The 17,274-nt window shown below is 41.0% G+C and overlaps 2 protein-coding genes across 12 annotated transcripts in view; both read left to right on the top strand.

Moving 5' to 3' along the window:
• gria4a (glutamate receptor, ionotropic, AMPA 4a) overlaps positions 1-7,996 on the top strand; it is a 74,377-nt gene extending 66,381 nt beyond the window's left edge. The window contains exons 16-18 of one of the 8 annotated variants that reach the window (XM_089012935.1): positions 710-824; positions 2,101-2,238; positions 5,095-7,994. In XM_089012935.1, coding sequence (XP_088869061.1) covers positions 710-824; positions 2,101-2,238; positions 5,095-5,259 — 418 coding nt within the window. In that variant the 3' untranslated portion in view covers positions 5,260-7,994. The other 7 variants (XM_089012937.1, XM_089012939.1, XM_089012934.1 and 4 more) reach the window with 7 other exon arrangements.
• Positions 7,997-8,908: 912 nt separating this feature from the next.
• On the top strand, positions 8,909-14,522 carry aasdhppt (aminoadipate-semialdehyde dehydrogenase-phosphopantetheinyl transferase). Of its 4 annotated transcripts, XM_089014495.1 has the most exons (8): positions 8,909-9,061; positions 9,134-9,299; positions 9,380-9,493; positions 9,684-9,813; positions 10,131-10,252; positions 10,776-10,937; positions 13,849-13,902; positions 14,047-14,522. In XM_089014495.1, exons 1-8 carry the CDS (start codon positions 9,039-9,041, stop codon positions 14,218-14,220), a joined length of 945 nt encoding a protein of 314 aa, XP_088870621.1. In that variant the 5' UTR covers positions 8,909-9,038; the 3' UTR covers positions 14,221-14,522. The 4 variants fall into 4 exon arrangements, with proteins under 4 accessions (XP_088870621.1, XP_088870618.1, XP_088870619.1 ...); XM_089014492.1 differs by lacking the exons at positions 13,849-13,902; positions 14,047-14,522 and adding an exon at positions 11,771-13,839; XM_089014493.1 differs by lacking the exons at positions 13,849-13,902; positions 14,047-14,522 and adding an exon at positions 11,771-13,839 and having other exon boundaries at positions 8,924-9,299.
• Positions 14,523-17,274: the final 2,752 nt, after the last annotated feature.

Genomic DNA, 17,274 nt, shown 5'->3' with positions numbered 1-17,274 from the left:
CCACTGCAGCACCGTCGATGGTTAGTGGAGCATGCTGGGGGCGCACTCTCCTGAAGTCCACAACAATCTCCTTCGTCTTCTCCACATTCAGACGGAGATTGTTGTCCTTGCACCACGTGGCCAGGCGGCTGACCTCGTCCCTGTAGGCTGTCTCCTCGTCGTTGTTGATGAGGCCCACCACAGTCGTGTCATCCGCAAACTTTATGAAGAGGTTGGAGCTGGGTGATGATGGTGAGCACTGATGTGCTGTCAGTCAAACAAATGTATTGTTAAATGATACAATAGAGTCATATCTGTCAAGTAAAAGTCTGGCATTCAGAAACAAACATTCACAAACATTCCAGTATTCTCTCCCAGCCATAGCAGAGAGCTACCAATCCGTTTTTGTTTTTTTGTTTTTTTTCAGTATTTGTGTGCATATTGCAAAAATAAATAAATAACAAATAAATAATAATCTGAGGTAGTATGGTTGCGTTATGTGAAGTGACAAAGGTGGGTCCCACTCATATGTCTGTAGCTCGCGTAGCTCCACTCCCCCAGCCCCTCTTCAACGAGCATACACACATGTACTCAGTGGGATCCGTGCTAGGTCACTTGATGAAGCATTTAATAACATTGTGACTGAGCTGTGCAATGCATATGTGAAAGACTTTAATAACATAAAATAACATAACCTATGATGTTATTTATGTTATTTTTACACGCAAAGAATCCCGGTAAACCTTGCCGTTTTGAAACTGAGCGAAGCGGGCGTCTTAGACAAACTGAAAAACAAATGGTGGTATGACAAGGGAGAATGTGGACCCAAGGACTCTGGAAGTAAGGTCAGTCTCACGCTGTTGCAGCCCAGAATGCTAGCCCCAAACTTGCATCCTCAACATGCTCCAGATCACTGCAACTACTGTCGCAGCAACACTTTTTGCTTTATCACACACACACACACACACACACACACACACACACACACACACACACACACACACACACACACACACACACACACACACACACACACACACACACATCAAATGTGTCTACAGCTTCTGTAGCAATCTGTAGCAAACTCATTTCCATTACTTCACCTTCAGAGATATAGTCGTGACTGTGCATCATCGGTTATTATTAGACGATGGTCACGTTCATGTCATTGTCATATTTGGAATGATTAAAAACAGGTTATTTCCCATATAAACACGCTCCACTATTTATTTTGAAGCAAAACAAACACTGCCTGTGTACATTTAAAAGAAGACTCCTAAAATTGGCAAAACTGCTTTTGTCATGTAAACCAGCAGCCAAAATGACAATTACTTTGCTTATTTTTGAATGCATGTAAATAAGTATGAATTTGATGCTGTGAACAATTTCTCCAATATCATTTTTAACCGTAAATGTTTGTTTCCTCGAGGAAATTTGGGGAAATTGATTGGCCTAATGGATAGATGAGGAGCATATTACATTGTACTGAGCAAAACCATAAAATATGCAGAGCTGCTTTGAATGGGAAATTTCTTCATTGGCAACCATTTGAAAGACAGTTAATTTAAGATGCTCTGACACAATGACACATTTGATGTGGACAAATATGCACTGCAGAAGTTGTCAGATCAGTGAACGTATTAACGGTCGTTGTAGACAGAGAAATTACCGGTTGTTAGAATTCACTAGGATTAAGCAAATTTGTTCACAATCATTCCAGATGCATGACTTGATGGTGGAATATTGACCCGACCGCAATGAACTGAAATGAACTGAAATCAATCATGATTGAATGTGCCTCACCTGCTTTACCCTCTTGTCTTTCTTCTCCCCACCGGTACTCATTCCTCTTATTTATTTATTTATTTATTTATTTATTTATTTATTTATTTATTTATTTATTATCATCCATCCATATTCATTTATTTATTTTTGTTTATTTATGTATTTATTGTTTTTGTTTGTTTGCTACTGTCTCCATCTCACCTTGATTCTCTTCACTCACTTTTATTTGTTTATACATTTTTTGACTTTCTTTCATTCTGATAACCATCAACAACATTCCCCGTTGGCTTCTACCACCCCCCCCCCCACACCCCCCACCTCCCACACGCTCCACAGGACAAGTCGTCTCAGGCCCTGAGCCTGTCTAACGTGGCGGGGGTCTTCTACATCCTCGTGGGCGGCCTGGGCCTCGCCATGCTTGTGGCGTTGGTCGAGTTCTGCTACAAGTCACGGGCCGAAGCCAAACGCATGAAGGTGGACCTCAGTCCCCCCCACTGTCCTAGCCCCTCCCCAAGCACCCAGAATCTAGCCACTTATAGGGAGGGGTACAACGTGTACGGCTCCGAGGGGGTCAAGATCTAGGGGTAGGACTTAGAGGCTGCCGTCTGTCTCGGTGGGGTCATGATGGTGGTGGTGGTGGTGGTCATCATGATGAGGCTGGAGTTTGCTGCTTATGTTCATGCCAGAGCCTGTCAATGCGCAACCGGATTGTTATTCATGTGCTCATGGGTATGTGCAGTCAAGCATTGTGGAATCTAAGCTGATTTATTATTTATGTATGTATGTATGTATGTATGTATGTATGTATGTATGTATGTATGTATGTATGTATGTATGTATGTATGTATGTATGTATGTATGTATATTTATTTTCATGAAACCTTATGTTGGCCATTTGTTCATTACCGTCCTGCAATTTTAGATCAATTTCTTTTGTCATTATCCTTCTGCTAGATTTGGTTCCACCATTATTGATTGCAATACTATTAGGAATGGCTATATGATGATGATGCTTATAGCTAATGACATAACAAGACAACTGCATTGTATTCTTCTAATAATTTAAAAATGGAGCAGGGATGCACAACCCTATCCATACATGTTGTTTAGTGCAAACACAAATGTATAGTAGATTATTGTCATGTACAATGGATGAGAATGTTTTTTAAATCACAGCAAGGGCAAAGAAAGGAACTGTAATTAAGTTAAAATTGAATCTAACCATACCACTGGATGGCAGTAGAATCATGATATTTCTTCAAAGCGGTAAGTGAAGCAACGGCATGATTACAATGAAAATACGTAATGCATATAAATATATCTAACAAGAAATACAAGAAAATTACATTTCTGCATTTTCCGGTGCATAAGACTGACCCAAAAGCCTCGATTTTCTTCAAAAGATGACCCTGTGCCTTATATGCGAGCGCACCCTATAAATGAAGTAATATTTAGCCACAACATGTCTCGCAACTACTGTCAACAGCCACCGATTCAATTTCCTGCTGTAAAAGTAATGCATAGCCCCAGCCTCTACTGTAGTGCCGTATAATAATGGTGTGCCTAATATTTGGGAAACATGTATATATTCATATTCATATTTATATTATATTTGGAAAACATATTTCATTCATTGAAGGTGCACATTATCGTCCGGTGCGCCTTATATGTGGAAAACGTTTGAAAATACACCATTCATTGGGGGTGCGCCTTATACTCCGGTGCGCCTTATACACTGGCAAATACGGTACATAAATATGTCACAGCTATAGACAATTTGGTATCTGTGGAGAACCTAACATGCTGCGACGCTCTATTACGTTTAAATACACAGCATGTAAAATGTGTTGGAGAGATGTCAACTGTTTCCTTGCATAATTTCTCATTAAAATACGACAGCTTCCAGCTACAAATTAATTAGCTTCGGCGTAGATGCCAGCTTTCATCAGTTATTTTCTCACTTCCAGCAGTAATGTGATAGAAATCACACCAAGGAAGTCCTTGTGAGAGATCCTCCACATTCAAAACATTTGCACACGATCCATGAGTTTCACTAACTATATTAGAACAACTAAGTCAGAAATGACAACATGTAAGAGTTGTAATCTCCATTCAAGCAAACCTTCAAATACTCTTGTTAGATCTTTCTCGTGTATAGTGGAGTTGTGCATCCCTATGGCGGATGGACTTGAGGGGTGCTTTCGCAAAATAGGGCTTGACCATGACAAAGTGGCCCAGCGTTGCTGGAGGGGGGAAAAACTGATCAACAAACACTTCATGCACAACTACTGAATGGTGTACAAAAAGGCGAATTAAATTGACTAAGTTGAATCTAAATACTTGACAATTGAAAAACTTGACATTTGAATAAATGTGAGCTGCCTAATTTGGGTTGTGCTGCTACAGTTAATAACGCGGCATATGCAAAATCATCATGGAGTAGTTTGTCCATGTGAAGTGCCCCCCTACAGTATCCTGTAGTCACTTACTCCTTTATAAATCTGAATCCTCAACCCAAAACACAATTTTATGTTCCTGTTTTCCCTTGATGTTTCTCAAATCCTTCCCAAAAATGATCTCCTTTTAAATGATATTCTGCCCAGCGATGGAATCACTTCAACACCTCCTTCCCCACTCTCCTCACCCGAAAAAAAAAGCATGGCCACTAAAATGCAGATGTCTATGTTACACATTTTGCATTTGTTGCTTGCTTTTGTTTTACCTGTATCAGCATTTTAATGTAGTGCTTGCCCTCTTCTGTGGTCCATGGTTTGGGGGTGCATTCACACCAGGAATTCTGAAATGCAGTTTTTTTTATGTTTTAACTCACTCACTACCATTCTCGAATTTATCGGGAATTGAAAAGCGTGACATGGATCACCATTCCTGAATTTGTTTTTTTTTTCTTTCAAGAGATGCATTTCTAGCTTTGGTCAGACCTCTGGCAATATCTCCCCCCCCCCATGAGGTAGCAGCATTTCCTAAAACTCATTATTCTGTGGATCCTGAAATTTGAGTGAAAATGACTAAAACCCTGGCACACATTTGTCCACATCATCTGGCAGTGAATGAGTTAAATCCAAAATAATCATCGGCCATCATGATATATGAAGCAGAACGTGTTTCACTGAGACGACTTGTTGTGACTGCACCTTCCCAACGTTTTTGGCTTCCAAGTAACATGAAGACCCATGCATAATATGTCAAATGCATGCAAATGTATTTTGAGAGAAATGGTGCATTGGTGTTAGCGCTTTTGTGCGCTAAATGCACTCCCCCCCTCCCACACGCATAATTTGTCCAACCTCTTTCCTGTTCTTCCTCATCCAGCTTTCTTTTTCTGAAGCCATGCGAAACAAGGCCCGTCTGTCCATCACAGGAAGTGTGGGGGAAAACGGCCGCGTTCTAACGCCAGACTGCCCTAAAGCTGTGCACACCGGCCACGTCCCCTTCCGACACCCTGGCCTTGCAGTGGTCTCCTCCGGACTGCCCTGAAAACCAAAAAAGACCCGCCGTGCCTTAGTGACACACCAACACGCAGACTGACATTGAAGGATCACATTCATAATCATCACTATCTTCAGACGACATACATTTGGACATCTTTTCCTGCTGTCTCTGACTTATATTACTTGAGAAAATGGAATACGGCGGGTATTGAACATTGCTCCGGTTGGCTGCAGCAACTGTTTTTTTTTCTTTTCTTTATATTTTTGGGTTTGTTTTCGGAAGATTCATCCAAATGAACTGAGACTAAAACGCTGAGCCGTCACCGCCATCATGATGATAAAATAAAAATCTCTCATTCTGATTTAATGGGATGGTCTCGGCCAATCAATGGCAGCCCTCAACAACGCCTTACAAAGACAAACTTTTTTTATACTGTCATTGCTGTCATCATCTTGCCTGCAAAGTGCCCGGTGTATCCTTTTAGAAGACCACTAAACTGTAAGCCCGATTGTATTGGGGGATAATACAGACTTTTCCATGGAAATTCAAATACGAAAGATAAAATGTTCTTACTTTTCAAGCAAAATTAATTTTGCCTCATGCAGCAGTACAGACATCCACAATAGAGAAGACAAAACCCTCCACATTGCTGTAAATGTGGCTTATATGGGCCCAAAATACAAATTTAACCATATTCTGTTATGACCAAGCCCTCTTAGGCAAGTGGCTTGGGGACAGTAGAGCGTGACCAGAACTCGACAGTCTTTTGAGCAGAAGCTTAGCGGCCAGTGGAATGTATGTATGTCCAGTTCATTGGCTACACTCTTCACAGAACCCACCCTAAGACATCTACGTGAGGCAGTGCATTCAGAGGGCAGTGACCCTTGGGAAATTGCATGGCATGTTCTTACACTTAGCCTTATGGTCATGATTCTTAAATGACATGTGACCATAGCCACTGACAAGTAAGTTAGCCAAAAGTTTCACATGAGTATTATATTAAGGTAGGTCAAAAAAAATGAGAAAAAATGACCTGGTTTGTATGAAAGAAGCCTTGAAATTGTGGCCAGTTTTGACTTTGGTGGCATTCAAATGCAGGATGCGGTGATTTGTGACACAGATAAAGACCCAGAAAAAATACCTGCAAGGACAACAGCCAACCAGTGAATACAACGGTAAATCCATCTCAATGATTTTGAATAGAATACCGACAGAGTGCTAAAGTGTGTGATTTGTATGAATACATCAGAAAGTTATGCTAGTTAAAGGTACAAATCAATCTTTGCATATTTATAAACATCTGAGTGTCCCAACATTTGCGCCAAGGTTTCAAATTATTCATCCATAATGTGAAAGCTTCGTTTAATCCGAACTGTATCAACATTTCGTCTGAATCTTTTTTTTTCTCTTGCTTGATTAAAAACAGCTCAAGGCATTATGAGAGCTTATTATCAGAAATTTTGGTTTTTAAATTTGTTGTAAATAAGGTGTAGCAAAACTCACATTGTCTTTTTTTTTAATGTTAGCCAATAATTCATTGCAATAATGAGGACAAACTAAACTTGCCACTTTGTGTAATGAAAATCAAATTGTTGTTTTATCAATCTACATATTATATATGTAAATATATAGCTATATGAAAACAACTGAACACATATGTGATATATATCACATACACTGTTTTATGGACTTCTTTTTTAATCACTTGACAAAAGTTTAAAATGCCACAGTCTTTGTGTGCACCGCCCAACACTGGAAGCCCATTTAGCACATACAAACAAAGATGCCACCGACAGAAACACGTGGAGGGTCGTTTATTGCCTGTGCACAGCAAAATGTTGTCTTTGTGAAAAAAAAAACTCCAAAAGTTACAAAAGTGAGAGCACAGAGAGAATGAACGATGTGACGAGTGTGTAGCGTTTGGGACATGTAGCATTTGTGTTCATCTCATGTTGCCTCAGAGTGAGGTCAGATGGAAACATGATGCCAAGAAAAGGTTAGTCTAAAGGATTTATTGGTTGTGGATGTTTTGATCCTAATTTGCATTGGCCAGTGTATACCTGCTGACATGTATTAACTTTATTTTATAAATTCACACGACACCACTTGTGCTCATTGAAATAATCATGTGCCAAATCTGAAAAATAAAAATGGGTCACATTTATTGTCATGAATTTACAACATATGAGTTTCTCTCTCACATACGGAAAAAAAGGTTAATGCCATTGTAATTTTGGTGTTTCTGGACACAAATGTAGTCCATATTCGGACACTAGTCATAGTTTGTATCACATGACTTTTTGGCAATTATTACGAAGTGCATACGAGTGAAGTGAAATATTCAGGGCAATTCAATTCGTTCCCCCAACCATTCACATTTAAACATTTAATCATTGAATGACTGGCTTTTGCAGTGTTAACTTATATGTCATAGTGTAGCAAGAATTCAGTGAGGCACAGGTGGAAGTGATTCTAAAAAAAATACCTTTCGTGTGTTCAAGTTATGAACGAGGCTGAAGATATTTTCAGGTTGGAATTGTACTATATATGGGAGAAAATTTAAAATAGATGTTCTATATATTGATACTAGATCAATCAACAAATTCATTTCAGGCTAAAACCACAAAAAGGGTATCTGCTGACTTGACATGTAAGAATGGCAGTACTTATTTATAGTAAACATTAGATCTGAACATCTCTCTGTGTGTTTATTTATCCGCTGCACTACAGTCAGCCTGCGGGGACACGTTCGCACAGCACAGGGGTGATGCTGAACTCAGGAGATTGACACTTGAAACGCCAGATTCTTTTGTTCCAGATTTTGTTGAAAACTAACACCTTTTGAAGCACCATGTAAATTCAAATTGGGGCAAAATGGGGTTCAATTCAATTTGGGGCAAAATTCAGAATCAGATTCAGAAAACCTTTATTCGTCCCACAATGGGGAAATTTGCAGTCCACAGCAGCAATTTGAAAGGGGATTGGGTTTGGTGGGGAGCGGGGTGAAAGGATAGAAAACAAGATATTCTAAGCATAGCAAGATAAAACTGTAGCCTGTAAATGTGCAAAACCGTTTCGTAAACAAACAGTACATAGTGCAAGTATAAAAAAAAGTAAACACAATGTGCATGTAAGTGAATGTCTTTGTACTGGCGTGCCGACTGGGAGTGTCGAGAGAGAGAATTGTCATGTCATTTTTTTTATTTTTATTTTTTGGTCTTTTCAATAACTGGCGAGGACATCGGTCTCACAGTACAGAGGTCAATGGTTCATGTCTTTTCTGATTTTGAGTGCTTATTTTTTTAATCATACACAACATGGTGAAACATGCAGGAGAGAACAAAATACTTCATCGACTAATTTAGATTGCATCGTCTCATCTCTAAAAATTCTGATTATCTTTCACCCTGGGGACAATTTATGGCTATGCAGTAACGTAAGTGATTGACTATCCATTAAATGCAGACATTGATCACCTAGTTACTCTTATTAGTCTACCAGAAATTATCATTTGTATGACAATAATATAATTGTTGTCTTTTCTCTCACACTAGGTCAGTTGGGATACATTTTTAGAGATTTTAAAATTTCCGAGTTTTTTACCTGCACCTGAATGCATCTTTAACGGTGCGGAGTGTCGGCGCGTCTTATTGGACAATCGGCCTAGCGTCACTTATGACTTCACATATCTCGCTGTGCTCTTCCGGGAATGTGTGGAGCCAGTTGCTGAAATGTAAACAAATTGCCCACTACTGTACTTTACGTTATAATACGATTGAAACGCGCGACGCTTTGCTCCGCTATGAAATATTGACAACATCTCAATGATTACTCACAGAAATCACAGGTATTTCTCTCGAAGGTGCAATGTTAACGTTAGCAAGGTGATAACTTGAGACGTTCACAACTGGTGGCCAAGGATGGCAGTGTCTGACGATCGAATGGGTTCTATTCGCTGGGCTTTTCGCTGCGGGTCGTGGACTCCTACAAGGGCTGACTGGCTGTTTGCTGCTCGCTGTGTTCAGCTGGAGGAGAAAGACCGAATCGGAAATTTTGTTTTCGCAAAAGATGCTAAATCAGCCATGGTGAGCGTGTGCGGAACATATTGTCATATCATAATGTTGGACTAAGATTTGTTTGTCTCATAAACGCATTCATGTGCCAGGCTGGCAGGTTACTGCTTAGGAGGTTCGTGTGCGAGAGGATGAACATTCCCTGGGCACATATCCGCCTGAAACGATCTCCAAGAGGGAAGCCTTACTTAGCTGCACAGCTTCAAGTTTGTAAAGATTACCTAAACACTACGTATGGGACGTGTATCCTTATTTATTTCGCAGGACTTGCAATGTGGACTGATGGAAAATGTAGTGCATGTGCCTATAACACACCTTCTCTCAAATACATGGACCGCTGATATAGTTATGAGAGGCAGGCATACTTATAGGGAAGTTCAATGTGGATTTTTCCAGGCCAGCCCAGATTCCCGAGCAGAACCCCAGACCTGGAACTTTAACATCTCTCACCAGGGGGACTATGCGGTGCTTGCTGCTGAGAAAGGCATTCAAGTTGGGGTTGATGTCATGAAGATAGCCATGCCAGGTAAGCGATAAAGCCAGCAGTCAAATTTGGACCAGGGTTGCTCATAATTTGACATCTGCTCTAAAAACGTGCAGAACCCGGCAGTTATTACAATGCATGATAATTATAATACAGTGCATACTGTAGAGTTGTTACAATCTTTGTACATTGCACAACTTTGACTACTAGGTGTCACTGTTATACCATCAAAGAAAAGAATACTGGGAAACCCTTTGCATACGCGTGATGGAGCCAGAGCAACAGTAATGATTTTGTTGACATCTTCACATCTGATACAACAGTCATCTCTCTTTCCCTCCATCACTCCCTCTCTTCAGGTAGCAACACAGTGCCCGAGTTCTTCCGCGTCATGACTCGTCAGTTCACGCCGTACGAGTGGAGCGTCATCAAGTCAGCTGACTCCGAGCAGCATCAGCTCGCTATGTTCTACCGCCACTGGGTAACCAGGCAACCATACAACCTAGTTGCCACATTGTATTGCTTCTGTGTCCAACAGGGACTTTTCTGTGTATGTGTTAATCAGAGAAAAAAACCTCATTGTTAATCCTACACACACGCACGCACTCACATACACACGCACACGCGCACACACACACACACACACACACACACACACACACACACACACACACACACACACACACACACACACACACACACACACACACACACATCCATATGTACAAAAACAATTAACTCACACTGTTTTACTTGTGCATTGATTACCATCTATTGATGTGCATAATCTCATTGTTAATCACTGTCACCATCAATATATGTTATTTATGCTTCAAGAGTTTAGTCCCTCAACGAGAAATTGACTTTACACCCTGCTGGATTTATTCTTGCTTGTTTTTCGAGAGCATCCAAGTAGTGATGTCGAAGTTATGGAACGTACAAAATTAGTAATAGCCTTCCTACAACTTTCCTTGAGCTAATTTGGATTTTTCATCCTTCTCAAGGCCCTGAAGGAGAGTTTCCTCAAGGCCATTGGCACAGGACTGGGTTTCAATCTCCAAAGAGTTGAGTTTCATCTATCTTCTGAAGCTCTCACACAGGCCCGTGTTCTCTGCCAGACCAGAATGTATCTGGACGACGAAGCCGAGGAGAGCTGGCTGTTTCAAGTGAGTGTGCGTCGGATCTAGTTGAACCGAGATGATCCAGATGAAGAAGATTTTTTAGACATATTAATTTTTGAAATGTTTTGTTATTTTTTCACAAAAAAGGGCAGTGTTGACAGTTGATTCAAATATTTGCTTTTGGAAGGTCATGACTACAGAGCTGTCAATTATGAATCGTCCGTAGTTTTTAGCGTGTGTTGCTTAACAAGCATCATGTCTGTATTGTACTTCCTGGTCTATTCGTGGCAGAACGCCCGCGTACTTGGGGATAACCCACGCAATTAAACATTCAAAATCCACAGGTCTGAGCGGCAGACGCGATAGTCATTTAGATTCCCAGTACATCTTAATAAGAGCAGGTTGCATAAGAGTGCCATCTGTTGACAGAAGGTATCTGTCCAGTAATCCCTTGCGATTTTTTTAACCTAAAAAATTAAAAAGGCCGCAAATGGCAGTGAAGGTCAGTACAGTACTGTAAAACAACGATGGGTCACAGTGAGTAGCATACAGCATTCATTATATTACAATGTAATATAATACATGTTGATTTATATAGCACTTTAACAACAGCCAAAGCTGTTGTTTTAAGAAAGTCCTGAGAAAAATTAGTTCCAGACACAGCGGAGGAGCAACCAATTACCCGTAACATAACATGCCAGGAGCAGAATGTGGACCTGTACACCACCTTCGTGGACCTGACGAAAGCATTCGATACTGTCAGCCGCAGCGGCCTCTGCAGCATCATGACAGTGACAAACGGAGTGAAACAAGGCTGTGTACTGGCTCCAACACTCTTCAGCATGATGTTTTCTGCCTTGCTGATGGACACCTTTCAGGACTCCGACCCAGGCATCAACATCAGATACAGAACAGATGGCAAGCTGTTCAACTTGCGACACCTCGAGGCTAAGACCAAGGTCCACTTTGACAAGCTTCGTGAATTCCTGTTCGCTGACGACTGTGCCCTCAACGCCAGCAGCCCTGACGACATGCAGCGCTTCATGGACCTTTTCTCCACTGCCTGCACCAACTTTGGGCTGACGATCAGCACCAAGAAAACTGAAGTGATGTACCAACCCGTTCCAGGGAAACAGTACCAAGAACCCACAGTGATCGTGAGTGGACAGAAACTGGCAGCTGTAGACAAGTTCACGTACCTTGGCAGCACGCTGTCTCGCAGCGTGAATATCGACAACGAGACCGTCGCCAGGATTGCCAAGGCCAGTGTGGCTTTTGGCCGGCTGCGTTCATCAGTGTGGGAGCGCAAAGGTGTGAGTCTCGCAACGAAGCTGCAAGTCTACATGGCCATTGTCCTATCCTTAGCACCCTACTGTATGCCAGCGAGACCTGGACTATCTAGCAGAGGCACGCAAAGAGACTCAATCGTTTCTATCTCAACTGCCTTCGAAAACTGCTGAAAGTGAAATGGCGGTACAAAGTGAGAGATTCTCAAACGAACAGTAATGTCCAACGTCTTCACCATGCTACGGAGGTCTCAACTTCGCTGGGCTGCCCACGTCAGCAGGATGTCAAATGATCGACTACCCAAGCCCCTTCTTTACGGAGAAGTACAGACTGGAGTGCACTCGCAGGGTGGTCAAAAGAAACATTTCAAGGACACACTCAAAGTATCCACGAAAGACTTTGGATTGGACCACAACACATGGGAATGGAAAGGCAAGTCATCCCAACACCTGCTCCTCTGTGGGCTTCCTAATGGAAGCTTCCTCTCTGCGAGTCCCAGGTGGTCTCACACTGCTGAGATTGAGAGCGAGGTGCAAGTGATGCGTGATCAAGGCAGAGGAAACGTCAATTCAGATTGTGCTTTTTTTATGTTATCCGTGTCCTCAAACGCATATCTTTTCTTGTCATCTTCCATCACCTACCTTTACTGCCCGCCCCCCTCCAGCGTTGCCTTCTCTGATGTTCTCTTTTGCCATCCTCTCTTTCTTCTCCTCGCCTACATGCACACCATCAGAAAAATTTGCATGTGACCGCGAAAGGTTACCAGCAGTCTAAAGTGAGCAAAGTGCGGCTCTCTCGTCCCGTACTTACCCTCGAGAGGTACCCAATGATGCTTAATGCACTTCTAGTGTTAAGATTTTGTCATCAGGGAGTAGCAGCTCTCTCACATTGATAATAGTGGAGTGTATTTTATTTATTTATTTTCATCTTCACCACTGTACCATTCTAGCATAAATATTAAGGTCATTTTGATAAAAAAAAAGTATACTGTATTTTCCGTTCTCTAAATCACATCTGAAAGCCTTTATTTTTTTTTCAAAAGATGACCTTATATATACACCTTACCAATGGAATTGTAAAAAAAGTACCATATTTTCCGGTGTATAAGGCGCACCCAAAAGCCTGTACTTTCTTCAAAAGACAACACTGCGCCTTATACTCAGGTGCGCATTATATGTGAAGTAATATTGAGCCACAACAGGTCTTGCAACTACTGTTGGCAGCCAGCGACTCCATTTTCCTCTTTAGAGGAGTAGTGCATCAACCCAGCCTCTATTGTAGAGCCTTATGTGGCGTGCCTTATACTTTAATTGGAAAAGTTTTATACTGTATATTCATATATTTGAAAAACATGTTTCATTCATTGAAAGTGTGCTTTATAGTCCAGTGCGCCTTATATATGGAAAAAGTTTGAAAATACATCATTCACTGGGGGTGTGCCTTATACTCCATGTAATATGTATGTATGCGCCTTTCAATGCAGAGCATCTTATACTGTACGTATACGGAAAAGTTTTAAAATGTCATTCATTGAATTTATGCTTTATAATCCGGTGCACTTTATAGACCGGAAAATATGGTAGTTACACATGAGATTGAGCATTTACCAGTAATCTCCAATAGATGAGTGGTTTTGATGGACAATGTTCGTAAATTTGTGTCCATGCAGGAGAGTTTACTTGATGCTGATCATCTTGTCGCTGTTGCATTGGGACACCCGACAGTAAGTATTATTAGAGGCCTCGCTCTTATTTTTAGGTTATGGTGGATGAGCAGCCAGCGCTTGCCACCTTGTAACCTCTCCTGTGTTACAATGTACGAGGGGTCACAATGTCACACCTATCTTTTTTTTCTCGTTCTCTTTCAGAATCCTCCATCGCTTCCCCCACCCACCACTTTCACGCTGCTGACGTTCACTGACCTCATTGCGTCAGCCTCACCTCTGACTGAGGAAGACTCCGCCTACTGGGAAAGCTTCCAAATCAAAGCCGAAGCACCTGTGAGACAAAGAGACATTCAATGCAGTCCCCGTTCACTTTGACACATTTTTCTGACATTTTTTTACTTAGTAGCTCAAAATAGGCACTTCATGAGGGGTAGTGTTGGCGCCTGCTTGAACGCCTTCGGAAGGTTTTTAAGTATTCATGACATAATACAATACAATATGCACTGCCATGTTTTAGAAATGGCATCATATTTTAAATTGTTCTCAATCTGTTTGAAACTATTAAAAGAACAACAAATGTTGGAGGTTATTTGGTTTTTATTTATTTATGTATTTATTTCTTTATTTTGCATCACTGTGCTAATTAAAAAAATGGCTATGATTGAGAGCTAATTGACTGGTAACACAGAGTTTTACTTTTGTGCAAAAGTCCATTTTTTCACATATGAGGAGTCAAGTACAGTAAAGTCTCGTTATATCGATATCGGATATATCGATAGTCCCGGTTATATCGATGCTATTTCTATGCACGCACGGAGAAAATTGCATGCAAACAGGGTCGGATATATCGATAGTCCCGGTTATATCGATATTTTTTAGGACTCCCTTGAATATCGATATAACGAGACTTTACTGTACTTAATTATTGTTTGTTTGTTTTTTTATTTCACCCACCACTCTAAAAGGAGAAAGTCCACTTCTCAGCCTTTTTTTTCTTTTTTTTTTTTTTGCTTCCATGTACAGACACTATTTTAAGTCCATACCGTAACGGAGATTATGGGAATGGCCCGGATGTCATCCATGTCTGCAGACAGATAATTGTGTTTCTATTTATACACGAGTATGATTGGATAAGTATGTAAATGCACTCCTTTTTGCTGCCCTGAAGACATGTTTGCACAAATGCTTGCAGTCAATGCCTCCATCTGGCCTGAATAACTTTCCCTTTGCCTCTTGGCAATTTTGACCATATGTAGTAAGGCGTTTTTAGCAAAAAAAAACGACTATGTAATGTAAGGCATTTTTAGCTTGAAAAAAACGACCATCTATAGTAAGGCGTTTTGAGGCTGAAAAAAACGACCATGTATAGTAAGAAGTTTTTAGACAGAAAACAAACTACCATTTATAGTAAGGCGTTTTTGGCTGAAAGAAAACCACCCGTGTACAGAAAGGCGTTTTTAGCCCAAAAAAACACTATGTAATGTAAAGCGTTTTGAGGCTGAAAAAAATGACCATGTATAGTCAGGTGTTTTTAGCTCGAAAAAACGACCATCTACCGTATAATAATAATAATAATAATAATAATAATAATAATAATAATAATAATAATAATAATAATAATACATTTCCAGTGACGTGTGGTGAGGTTCATGGCTGGTGAGGCACTGACGTCATCACAGTCAGATTTACAAATATATGAACTCTACAGAGTAGCTTATTCACCATTTGATTGACAACAGTTAACGTGTTTTGATTAAAATGTCATGTCAGCATTCTTTATATACTGTATACAAACTGTAGTAGTAACTTCGCCTATGGACCCCGGCAATTTAACTTTCATTCCGATCGTTTGGCTGGATGTTTACCAATCATGAGGAACGGAAAACCATTCATGTTGACGGTGAGTACTATCACAAAGTTATTTTAAATAATACATTCTGACATTGTGTTGAAAAGTAGCCGTGCGTGCGTTTGTGTGCGTGTGTGTGTGTGTGTGTGCGCGCGCGCATGCGCGCTAGCGTGTTGTGGTTCTCACTGAAAAACATTTCTAAATATTTTACTTTTATAGCTCTCTACGTCAAAAAGTTTACAAAGGTTCAAAAAGTTTCCCGACCCCTGATGTACAGTAATGCGTTTTAGCCCAAAAAAATGACCATGTATCATAAGGTGTTTTTAGGCAGAAAAAAAAACACCATGTAAAGTATGCCATTTTTATCTCCACCCCCTAAAAAATACACAGACACTGGGAAGGAATGGAACCAGCACTGCATGAAGTCAAAGCCAGCAAGTACACCTCGACACTACAAGTGACTCTTATGTGCTTTGCACTTAAGTCATATTTGACCATAACATTGAAGGTTCCGGGCGGCCCGGTAGTCGAGTGGTTAGCACACCGGCTTCACAGTGCAGAGGTCGCCGGTTCGCGTCTCGGTCCGGCCTCCCTGTGTGGAGTTTGCATGTTCTCCCCGGACCCGCGTGGGTTTTCTCCGGGTCCTCCGGTTTCCTCCCACACTCCAAAAACATGCATGGCAGGCAAATTGTCCCTAGGTGTGAGTGTGAGAGTGACTGTTGTATGTCTTTGTGTGCCTTGCGATTGGCTGGCAACCAATTCAGGGTGTCCCCCGCCTCGTGCCCGAAGACAGCTGAGATAGGCTCCAGCATCCCCCGCGACCCTAATGAGGAATAAGCGGTACGGAAAATGAGATGAGATGAGATTGAAGGTTCCGAGGAAGAAGTATCAAATGGTTTGAAGTTGTATTCCCACACACCACCATGTGAGTTTTGAACACACACTGCCCGCAGCCAAAGAAGGAGAGTATACCACACGTCTACCTGTGACAGTGACTTACTCCGTACATTGGTCAAACTTGACCAAAACTATGGAGGGTTCCCAGGAAAAAAGCAGGTGTTTAAAGTTATATTTTGTGACGTCACTGAACAGGGTTTGATGCTGCACCATCTGCACAAAACTCCACTTGGAGTACCACTACCCCACCACTGACAGCTCGGTGGGATCTGCCCAAAACGACCATGTATGGTACAGTGTTTTTAGGCAAAAAAAAAATGACAATGTTCGAAAGGAGTTTTAGACCAAAAATACGACCATGTTTAGTTAGGTGTTTTTGGCGAAAAATAACTATGTATGTGAAGGCGTTGTTAGCCCGAAAAAAAAGGACCACTACATAGTAAGGTGTTTCAAGCCGAAAATACGACCATGTTTAGTAAGGCGTGTTTCGTCTTTTCGTTGTGTTTTTTTTTTTTTTTTTTTTTTTTCGAAAAATTAGATTTTAGACAAAAAAACCCGACCATGTATAGTAAAGCGTGTCTCGTCGTAAAAAAAAAAAACGAAGTGTAGCAAGGCGTTTTTAGGCAGAAAAAAACAACCAACCATGTATAATAAGGCATTTTTAGGCCATACCGCAGTAAGCC

The sequence above is a fragment of the Hippocampus bargibanti genome, linkage group LG14, assembly GCF_051943395.1.
Source record: "Hippocampus bargibanti isolate YZ-2025 linkage group LG14, ASM5194339v1, whole genome shotgun sequence".
Classification (NCBI taxonomy): Eukaryota; Metazoa; Chordata; class Actinopteri; order Syngnathiformes; family Syngnathidae; genus Hippocampus; species Hippocampus bargibanti.
The sequence above is the reverse complement of the archived record's forward strand: the minus strand, read 5'-3'. Positions and strand labels throughout refer to the sequence as shown.

Coding starts and splice junctions, on each gene's coding strand:
- aasdhppt (XM_089014492.1), top strand. CDS start 9,039: ATGATTACTCACAGAAATCACAG. Junction 9,062..9,133: donor ATTACTCACAGAAATCACAG/GTATTTCTCTCG, acceptor CTGGTGGCCAAG/GATGGCAGTGTCTGACGATC. Junction 10,938..11,770: donor AGGAGAGCTGGCTGTTTCAA/GTGAGTGTGCGT, acceptor GACACCTTTCAG/GACTCCGACCCAGGCATCAA.